Source organism: Scatophagus argus, chromosome 20, assembly GCF_020382885.2.
Source record: "Scatophagus argus isolate fScaArg1 chromosome 20, fScaArg1.pri, whole genome shotgun sequence".
Taxonomy (NCBI): Eukaryota; Metazoa; Chordata; class Actinopteri; family Scatophagidae; genus Scatophagus; species Scatophagus argus.
In genome coordinates this window covers 17,872,368-17,882,975 of record NC_058512.1, presented here as the reverse complement: position 1 = coordinate 17,882,975, position 10,608 = coordinate 17,872,368, and the positions used below count along the sequence as shown (strand labels likewise).

The 10,608-nt window shown below is 41.1% G+C and overlaps 1 protein-coding gene across 4 annotated transcripts; it reads right to left on the bottom strand.

Annotated features, from left to right (window-relative positions):
• Nucleotides 1-607: 607 nt before the first annotated feature.
• On the bottom strand, nucleotides 608-9,316 carry zmp:0000001301 (acyl-CoA-binding domain-containing protein 6). 4 transcript variants are annotated; one of them, XM_046376130.1, is made up of 19 exons: nucleotides 9,131-9,316; nucleotides 8,455-8,543; nucleotides 8,197-8,266; nucleotides 8,059-8,101; nucleotides 7,517-7,595; nucleotides 6,320-6,408; nucleotides 6,075-6,221; nucleotides 5,880-5,931; nucleotides 5,637-5,737; nucleotides 5,383-5,468; nucleotides 4,169-4,250; nucleotides 3,998-4,083; nucleotides 3,819-3,906; nucleotides 3,393-3,441; nucleotides 3,153-3,243; nucleotides 2,692-2,792; nucleotides 2,351-2,454; nucleotides 1,479-1,583; nucleotides 608-1,106 (listed from the first exon to the last, which is right to left on the bottom strand). In XM_046376130.1, the coding sequence occupies exons 2-19, from the start codon at nucleotides 8,514-8,516 to the stop codon at nucleotides 997-999; spliced, it is 1,545 nt and encodes a 514-aa protein (XP_046232086.1). In that variant the 5' UTR covers nucleotides 8,517-8,543; nucleotides 9,131-9,316; the 3' UTR covers nucleotides 608-996. The 4 variants fall into 4 exon arrangements, 2 of the variants coding, with proteins under 2 accessions (XP_046232086.1, XP_046232087.1); XM_046376131.1 differs by having other exon boundaries at nucleotides 2,351-2,435; XR_006841945.1 differs by lacking the exons at nucleotides 608-1,106; nucleotides 1,479-1,583 and having other exon boundaries at nucleotides 3,106-3,243.
• Nucleotides 9,317-10,608: the final 1,292 nt, after the last annotated feature.

Here is a 10,608-nt window from a genome sequence, read left to right as displayed (position 1 = left end):
TCTCCCCGCCCCTCGCTTGTTTTGCCAAATAGTGCAGCCGAGAGGAAATACAAGGACACCGACTGGCGCATTACGCTGTTTTTCCTTGCGTAATAGTGATCCCGTCCTGCTGTTGAATGCGACAGTGGAGGAGACAGACACAGAGAGAGAGAGACAGGTATATATGTATAGAGAGAGACAATTAGACAGAGAGAGACAGAAGAACAGACAATGGCAACCAGACACAGACAGATGTAACAGTTCATCTCTTTACGTCAGATCATTTCATCCTAAAATGAGCTATGATAAATTCTGTGTCCTGGCAGTTATTAAAGCAACATTTTCTGTTTCATTTTGGCCAGTCCAAGCAGTGATGCTGCCTTCCCCATTCTGTTGGATTAATCAAAATCACATTTTTTTTTTGTTCAGTCTGAATAATGTGAAGTATGCAGTGTGTGTTTGTAAACTGAAAAGACAAACAAATGTGATTGTGGGAAATGTCACACAGCTGAGCAGTGCGTGCTGATGTCTGAGTGTATGAAACGCTGTCCGACATGACTGCTGTTGGCTTATGCCGACGTGGATCAGTCACATGTGATGTGCTTTACACATGCATCTTATTCTGCTTCCACCACTGCTTTTATACACAGACAAAACAAGGAGAGAAATGCAACGTGAACATTCAGATGTACCGTCTGCTCACCTGACATCAGGACAACATCACACTGTTGAACAGAACTGCATGCAGATGGAGACACGGCAGAACTTTAAGCCTGCTTTTGTTGCAGTGCAATAGATTTTGATTTTTTTCATATCTGTTCCTCTTATAGTTGGAATTTACCTTATAAAAGAACAACAACAGGTCATTTAGACAATCAGTGATTCAGCTCCTGTTTATTATGTTATGTTCTCACATCACCGATCTATCAATTCATCAATGAAATTAGGCTTTTAATTATAATCCAATAGTATTATGACCAGCTGTCATCATCATCATCATCATCATCTTCATCATCATCATCTCACATTCCTTTGAACTGCTGCATGATGGACAGAAGGTGTTCGCTGCGTTTCTGGATGCTGCTGTGCTCCTCCTTCAGCCTCTCCTGCTCCTGCAACACCTCCTCCTGAGGAGAGACCCAACACACACAAACACACACACACACACACACACACACACACACACACAGATAACCCCAATAATGAAATCAGCCTGCATGTGCAGCAGTACAGCAACCACACAGAAAGTCTGTACAACACGTCCCATCCACTTTTTAATACGACTATTGTGTGAAAAAAACAAAAGCTTTGATGAAGTGGTGTGTGTGTGTGTGTGTGTGTGTGTGGATGCGTATTCCTGTGCTCGTGGAGTACAAGTAATTGTGAGGACCTGCCTTACTTATGGGGACCAAATGCAAGTCCCCACAGTGTAAATGGATTAATATTAGGGTGAAGACTTTAAGGTTAGGGTTAGGTTATGTGTGTGTGTGTTTACTGACTCTGAGTCTGCACAGCTCCCTCCTCTCGCGGTCGTTCTCCTCTGCTCTCGCTCGGAGCCAGGCTTCGTTTTGACAGCGATGTCTGTCCAGCATTTCCTGCAGCTCCTGACATTCACACACCGCAGTTATTTCTCAGACTACAACAGAACATGAACATTATGTTCAGATTAGGGCCGTCACCGTATCAGATCTTCACGGTAAGTGTGACCCAAACAACAATATCTAAAGGGTTTTTGAATTTATTTATTTTTTTATGAACAAAGACCTTTCTTTTGTCTTTTTTTGATAAATGTCTCTTTTTCTTGGCACAGTGTACAAGTGTAGGGCGTAACTGTACAAAAGCACACAAAAATAATCACACTTACTGAACAGTAAAAAGGCAGCCAGATTAACTGATAAGCACAAGATCCGTATTCCCCAGCACCTGCACGGCACTATTTACACCATATAATCACATGAGTATTTATATCAGTATTTCATTTTTAACATCAGGGTCATTATCAGTGGTGACATACCTCAAAACCCCTCACTTAAATGCCCCATTTGCCAAATTTAGCATGCTAACATGCATTGTACAACAGTATTAAGCCATGCTAATTTAATAGTCTTAGCGTGCTTATGTATTATTGTTGTTGCTGATGATGATGATCATTATGATGATGATTAGATTAGATTAGATTAGATTAGATCAGAATCAGTTTAACTGCCAAGTAGGCTTAATACTCAAGTTTGTTAGATTTGTTGAGTTTGGACGGGTTAAAAAGTGATCGTTTACAGTAGGTGGGATTAGAGATGAATTGATTTGATTTAACTGGATTTTATTAGACTGTGTTCAGTGAGTTGGGATTAGACTGACATAACGTAAAATAAACCTGTTGCTGTTGTTGTCTGTGGACTTGGTGAGCTTCTCTCTCTCTTTGCAGAGCAGCAGCAGCTTTGGACAACTCTGACTTCTCCCTGGAGGAAAGAAATGTAGCTGTGAGGAAATGAATACAAGCTTGTTATTGGTGTGGACATGCAGGAAGTCAGTCAAACAATCAGTCAACCAGCTGAGCTCCTCAAAGTGATCCCAACTGTATCAGTCTCCCCCCTGAACTTTTACAAATTTGTGTATGGTTCATGTGAGACATGTTTATGGCTTGCGCTGACATTTAAGTTCTGATGTAAATATGTGAACCAAGCCGGTCAATGGGAAACAGCCATGTACACGTACCGATCCAGTTTCTGGAACTCCTGGTCCAGCAGAGTGAAGGCTGACTGGATCATTTTCATGGCCTGATCTCGTACTGTACCGAAGTCTCTGTGGACAGACACCTACAGGAAGACACCAAATGACCTTCAATATGTATATCAGCTATCATATCTACTGCTACCACTGCACAGCTACCACAGGTACTACTTATAAGCACAGTCATTCATATTCTTGTACAACTGGTCCCCAAATATCAGCAGTATTTGCTGTCAGTATTCATATATTTATAATGCTGTCTTATAAGCACTGTTTTTTTCCCACATCTCTTGTTTTCAACCTTACTATTTATCTTTCTGTTTTTTCATCAGCGTTTGCATTGCAGAGCATTTTGTAACTCTGGTTTTGAAAGGCACATTATAAATCAAGTCTATTTACTTAGTTACTGCTATTCCGTCGGTCCGGTCTTGCCCTGTGTTCATCACCTGTGTGTTAGCTGCTGTGCTCCTGGGCTGACTGGACGGAGCCGAGTCGCTGAGCTCGTAGCGGACGTTGGGAACCTTTGTGGGAGCGAAGCTGTTAACAGTCAAAACCAGAATGAAGCCACCGTGTTAAAACCGAGAGACGAGACTCAAACGGAGCGTGACATGAGGCTGAAACTTCGGACTAATAGACACACAAGCGAAGATGAAACAGAAACACAGGTGTGTGCAGCAGCTGCCGACCTGTGGCTGACTCCCTGCAGACCAAACTCTGACAGAATCTCCTTCATCACTGTGGAGAAAAGAGTTTTGGGTTTTGTTTTTTATTATCTTCTCACAAATACTTTTATCATTTTCATGTATAATACAGAGTGCAACACCGAGGCTGGCTTACTCTAAAATGTGCTCTTTTGAAAATGTGTTTCCACTGTCTGTTGTTCTATTTGTGTAAAATAAGATCAGTCCGTTGTGTCATTTCAGGGTACTTTCCTCTTCCCCAGGCCATGAAGTGACAGCCTTTCCTCTAGCACCACCCTCAGGACAAACTTTACACCTTAGCTACACTATAGGACGGCCTGTCCAACACTATGACTTTATTGCTGTAATGAGCACTCCTCTAGGCCCTCTTGTTAATGTTACTATAAAACAAAATGAATCTGAGTAAAATACCTGGTTGTCTCTCTGAGGGATTAATGAGTTTCATGGCCTTCAGGTCATTAAACTCCTGCTCTTCATTCTTCCCTCCAAATACAAACAGCTGTGTAACACATAGAGAAAGTATATTTTATAAACCATGACAATCATGAAGATGATAATTTAATCTTAAAGCCATTCTGTGGCACGCTGACGTGGCTGTGGAGGATGAAGGCGGTGTGTCCATGGCGACGGGCCGGAGGAATCCCGACGTACAGAGGAACCTTCCACTTCATTTTAGCTGCAGAGACACAGTGTGAAATATCTGAAGAATATAACTCAGCCCTTTGACTCTGTTTAGAATGACTCGGCGTTATTGCACTCACCGATGCTGAGTTTATGGATTTCATTGGAAGACGTCACCGCGCCGTCCTCATTTGTGTTTTTGCCACCAAAAAGATAGATGTCCTAAAATGGGGGGTGAACATTCGGTATAATGATTCATTTGGAATAATTATTGTATTCTACAGTATAGACTTCATGCTTCTGACTTGCTGTCTAAATGCAAAATATAGTTGAAGTAAAATGTGCCACTGGTCTAAACAGACTTTTCGGGGACTAAATAAAGTATATTAAATAACTGAAGCATTTTTAAAATCACGAATAAAGTGTTGTTTTGTGAAAACCACAGCGGCCTCGTGGGGCAAAGTGAGGAGTGTTCAGCATAATCACAACAACAAAGAAATGATGCATACATGTGATGAAAATTATTTTCACCACAGATTCTTCTAAATTCGATGTGAAACCAGTCTTTTGGATAAATATAAATAAATAAAATGACTTACATAACAACACGCAGTGTTTGCTCATGGGGGTCTGCTGGCTCTCTCTATATTAAAGACTGTCCCGAGATAACTGTTGATGTGATTTTCATTCGTGCACACGGCTGTATATGCACACAGTCTATACCCATCACCAGCTATATATATAGAGACAGATACACATATATTATAATTAAGGAGCTCTCAGACAGCTGCTGCCTGGCAGTGTCCATGTTCTGCAGCAGCTCCGGGTTATCTATCCTGCAACCTGCACACCACAGGTATAATCTCATCATGCAGGTTGTAGCTAAAAATAGAGGAAACAGTTACCAATGTGACAAGGTTAACACGGCAAGTTTAGCTAACTAATCAGACTTTGAAGCCGATGTTGCTCCACCACTGTTTCTTTTCACCGATCAGTCTGTTCTCTGTGCTCGTGAAGACATGTATAATTCAGGAAACAGTAACATCAGCTCCTGTATCATTCCCCTCGCTGTAGTTTTCTCTGGTTGCCATGCTCACGCAGCGAGCTGCAGAGACAAGTTGATAAAAAAAATAAAAAGAAACTGAACCATTACGAAATCTGAACACGCCGGCACAGACGTGTGCGTGTTCATGAGAGTGGCCCCCACCCTCCCACTTCGCTGCCATCAACCTCCAACTGCCACTGGCTTGGCAATGAAAACAGTAGAATTTAAAGAACACCTTTAAATTCAAATACTGACAGTTCAGTTTCCTCTAATTATAATGACAATAAAGCAGTGCATGTGTGTGTGTACTTTATCATGGTGTGCAGTCAGTGTTTGCCCGGTGCAGCCTGCAGGCGATTCTCCCTTCACCTCCCATTTGTGCCACGCCAGGTTCTCTAAGAACAGAAAAAAACACAGACGTCAGAGTCAGAACGGTTTAACTTAGGACTTACTGATTGTGTCAAATATTTAAAGAACTACAGGACTGACATCAGTGTTACACTGTGCACAGGCACTAAGGCTCAGAGAAAAGCAGCTCAGAGAGAGTCTGAATCAGTTTTCACCTGTGTTGAGAACGTGGAGGTCTTTACAGAAGTCTCCACCTTCATCATAACCTCCAAACATGAACACCTGATCTCCAACCAGAGCAAAACTCTGACCACTCCTACAAACACACACACGCATTAAACACATAATTGCTTAAAATGTGACACACGTCAGGTATTATTTAACTTGTACTTCACCAGACTAAGAAGAACTCTGTCATTCTCATAAATCCTCACTTTGTGAAAGTACTAATGTCTTACAGGGCAGGAGGTAGTGACCCATTAGTTCTCACTGGTGTCCAGGTGAGAGACACTGAAAAAGAGTCAGAACTGTGTGAGAGGTAAATACAGAAACATATTACACTTTCGTCATTTCTATGTAAGGTGACTTTCATAGAAATGACGAAAGTGTAAAACCAGAAGCATGATTCTTTAATCAAAATGATGATGATGAACCTGTGTTGAAAACCATGAGATCGTTGGTTGGATTCCCTCCCACAACGCCTCCGTACACATAGATGCTGTCTCCCACAGCCACAGAGCTGTGTGTGAGGGTTCTGAGGGCCACACCCCCGACCGCCAAGTAATCCCAGGTCAAAGACACTGACAGAAAATGGAAACGCCATCACAGAGTTGTTTGGCTGGAGCAAACCAAGCTGAACACGTTCCTCTTTTCGCCCCACCTATGAAAACATCCTCACCGATATCAAAGCTGTAGACTCCCGGGAGACACTCAGTGGCGTCAGGGCTGGATGCTCCTCCAAACAGATACAGCTTCCCTTTCACAACACTCCCAAGGAAACAAGACAGAGTGCATTTGGTAACACTTTAGATTACAGCCCACAATGTAGCATAAGTATCCCAAGGTTAGGGTGTGAGATTATAGAATCAGTTACAGAATAAGGGGGTAACAATTCACGACCGTACAAACTGAAGGTACGCATTCTGCTTCTATCAGAGCGACACGAGGGTTGTCGAAAATACTTTTTCAAATCCACGCATGTAAAACAACAACAAACAACTTCTGTCTTTGACACTGTCAGTATTTCACTTTGATATTTTATGAAGTGTATACTACATTTAACTCACAATGTACAAATCATTTTTATTTTATTTTTATTTTATCATAAAAGCCTAATGATGGTTTCCAAAGTATATATTTTTATATACATGACCAAGTAATGTTGCATCTGTTGTGTTATTTGTCACAAATGACCACATATACTTTCCAATGAAAAAAAGGGAAAACAGCATTTTAAATTCCAAAAACAAGACTAATTATTTACCAAAATCATGAGATTTCGTGAGATTTCAGAGCGAGACTTCTCCCTGAGCGAGACTGGTGTCTCTGGTTAAAAAGTTTGAGTTTGCTCTTTAACAAAAAGGTCGTCCTTTCTGTAATGTTGTTAGACGCTTACATTAACAACCTGTGAGTGGCTTTGATGGTCAGAGTTACCCTAAAGGTTACCTGTGCAGGAGTGCCACAGCTGTCAGCTCAGGTGAAAATCATTTACACACAAAATATAGAAATATAGGGCCCTGGTTTAAAAAAAATAGCAGAGTTCCCCTTTAATTTATTGTTACCTTGTTTCTTTAATTGAATCGTACTATAATTATCACACAACCCAACCCGGGAAGCAACAAACAGTAGCTGTTTGCTTCTCACTTTGCACCAGAGCTCTCACCATCTAACTGTAGGCCAACATGTGAGCAACTGAACATTACTGCCCCCACAGGTCATATGTAGAACTACGCTGATTAACCTTCCAGTAAAATATGATAAGAAGACAATGGAAAAAAATACATGCATGCATTTTTTTTTTTTTTTTTTTTTTTGGTTATTTCTCAGGTATCCACGCCGAGTAACAAGCTAACTGACTCTCTGCGCTGTAGTTTACCACAGAGTGTGTCCTTCTCTGGCTGAGGGAACTTCTCCACTCTGAGGAATCTCCTCCCATGTCACATCATCAGGAGAAACTGCAAACACAAACACTGTGTGTGTGTCCTTTGGTCGTTGTATTTTATTCCTCCTAAGAAATTAGTTAAAATTTTGTTTCATAACATTTTAAATCCTCCATTGGTTTTTGCTGGCTGGCAGTCTTCTTCTTCTTCACTGCCTTTTGCTAACACATCTCTTGCTTGCTAAAACTTTTTTTTCCAGGGACAATACTCATACTAATTATTAACAATCAAAAAGACCGATATCTGATAACTGCAGCTGAAATACATTTGCATTTAGAATAGCCAGTGATGTAATGTAGCTAAGTGCAGTTCACTCAAGTACTATACTACAATTTTGAGGTACTTGTATTATGTTTGAATAGTACTTTCACTCCACTGAAGGCAAAGCCAGGCTAATAATCAGTCTATCCCAACTCCACAGGTACCATAAATATCTTCTGCATGCAAGATAAAAAATACTTTCATCCTTAATTTGTACCTGTCAGCATGTAGAAGTCATTATGGTAAACAGGGTCGTCCTCCTAAATACAGAAAAACAACGAGCACAGATCAGATCATTAACATCCAGATTCTATGTTTGACTGTGTGTTTTTAATGTGTGTGAATGTGAAGTGACCTCTTGTGAACTGGAGGCTCCTCCAAACAAGAAGGCCATGTTTCCTGCCACAGCCAAGGCGTGGCCATGTCTGTGAAAGAAGACATAGGCCATAAGAACTGGTCTGACCATGTAGCAATGACCACACAAAAAAATAAATATCCTTTCCAGCACATCTCTGTTAAAAGCATTGAATGAGTTTACGTCACGGCTCAGACCCGCTTTGCAGAGAGGATGAATCACCAGTCTGGTCTGTGACACACAAGCAGGGTGACCCACCTGGGACTCGGAGCTTCTCCCCTCATCTCTTTCTCCACCCAATGACCGCTGGCTAATGCCATCTTCACATCAGATGTCTCTCTCTCTCTCTAACACACACACACACACACACAGTCTGAGTCATAGAAGTAACCACTTGCTCTACAGGGGACATTTTATTTTTGGTCCGCTCTCTTGGTCAGGTGTCTGAAGGTTCACACAGGTTCACAAATAAAAAAAAAGGTGAATTGCTTTGATAAGGACAAAGCCTCTAAACTGGGTAAATAGAATGATTAAATGAATTGTTTGGCTCATATGATTCATCAACTGTGAGTCACAGAAACCTACAGATTTCATCCAGTCTTCATCATGCTTCATAAGGTTTTTCAGGTACCTCATACTGCGTTCTGGTTGTCAGGTGACTAGTTTCGCATAATAACCGTTGAACATATAGTGCAGACTGCAACTGTATTATCACATGATATTAACAGTCAGTATGTGATGCCATTTCACCTCTAAGTGACACCACAGCAACACGATACATTCAAATGAGCATCAAGACGAATAAATTCTCAACAAGTTTTGTCACTAACCAATTAACACATTAAGAGGAGTGTGCGGCCTTGCTGGAGGTATTCACTCTCTGAATGCTTTCTATTTAGATTTCCAAAAACGACACGAGCAGGATGAGACCTACCTAAAGAGGTTTGTGGCTGCTGGGACGTGGACTTCTTGGTTTTTCTAGTTCTTTCGTTGATTTAAAGAAGCTGCCCTAAACCAGGGATGAGTCATCCCGGGGTCCAACAGCTGTCCTCTGCGTCTCAGCTTACAGGTAAGATACACTTTCCTCTGCAGGTACACTGTTGCCCGGCAACATTTCCAAACATACTGCCGACCACAGCAGGTCAGCCTTTAGCAGGACACAGTGATGATGATGATTTCTTTTGTATCTATATATGTATGTGTGTGTGTATATGACATATTCTATACTATACTGCAAAATACATGCTATGTACACACTGTATCATCAAATAACAAATAACATATCGTCATATCATAACAAGTAATCATCATAGCAACAGCAGCAATACCGAGCTGTCGAACGTCTGACTTCATGATGAGAAGAAACAAATAAAAAAAATCATTTACCACGAATCATTCGTCCAGTGTATTTGCATTAATGGCAGCTGAAAGCATCCAACATTTGGCTCGTGACCACATCAGAATCAGAATCAGAATCAGAACATGCTCACTCATTTCACGTGGACTCTTTTCTTACAGTTCAGGTGTAACCCTCAGTGAAGACAGAGGCAGTGAGGAAAGCTGTGGGTATGAAGACAGATAAGCTCTCACCTCTGCTGACACTGTGTCACGTCTGATGTGTGTGTTCCAACGTGATCACACATCATGGCTGCTATTCACATTAGTACTGCTAGTGAAGGCTACTGAAAATACTATTCTTTATCCTCACTGGGTAGATTAATGCACTACTAGTGGAAGTGTTGCGTGTTTTTGAATGTTCAATGTTTTCCAATTCCTGTGACCTCAAAAGCATCAGGGAAAGGATGAAAAATGACATCATCAAAATGCTGCTTGTGATTATCAATGTACTGAGAAAGAATAACAAACAGGAAACGGAAATTATTCTAAAAGAAAACAGTGTGAACGTGCTGATTTGGCCCACATCGTCTAGTTCTCCGTCTGATTCTCTCCTGACTGATGATGTAAGTCAGCTGGTCACGTTTTCCGCTCTTTTTGATCATGTTTTATTCACACACACACACACACACACACACACACACACACACACACAACCACACAACCACAGCCACTGACACGTGAGGTAGCCGTGTCTTCACCAACGTCTGCTACTGTCAACCCAACCAAAATACAGCTTCATTTTCAAAATAAAACCAGATGTTGACAAATTCGCAAACGCAATATTTTGATTTTAGCCCTAATCGCATAATTTATTTTTTTTAAGATGTACATCTTTAAAGGGGGTTAGTAATTTTAAATAAAATAAATTATGCTAGAAAATAGGTTTGTAGCGTTTTTGCCAAGCGCTTTTATTGTGAGAGCAAGATCGTATTTCCCGTTTGTATTGCCTCCACATGCTACACTTGACAGTACGAGCTGCAGGCAAAGATGCTCTCACAGACACGTTCATGTTGT

Coding starts and splice junctions, on each gene's coding strand:
- zmp:0000001301 (XM_046376130.1), bottom strand. CDS start 8,516: ATGGCATTAGCCAGCGGTCATTGGGTGGAGAAAGAGATGAGGGGAGAA. Junction 5,469..5,636: donor CCTCCACGTTCTCAACACAG/GTGAAAACTGAT, acceptor TTCTGTTCTTAG/AGAACCTGGCGTGGCACAAA. Junction 2,455..2,691: donor GAGTTCCAGAAACTGGATCG/GTACGTGTACAT, acceptor ATTTCCTCACAG/CTACATTTCTTTCCTCCAGG.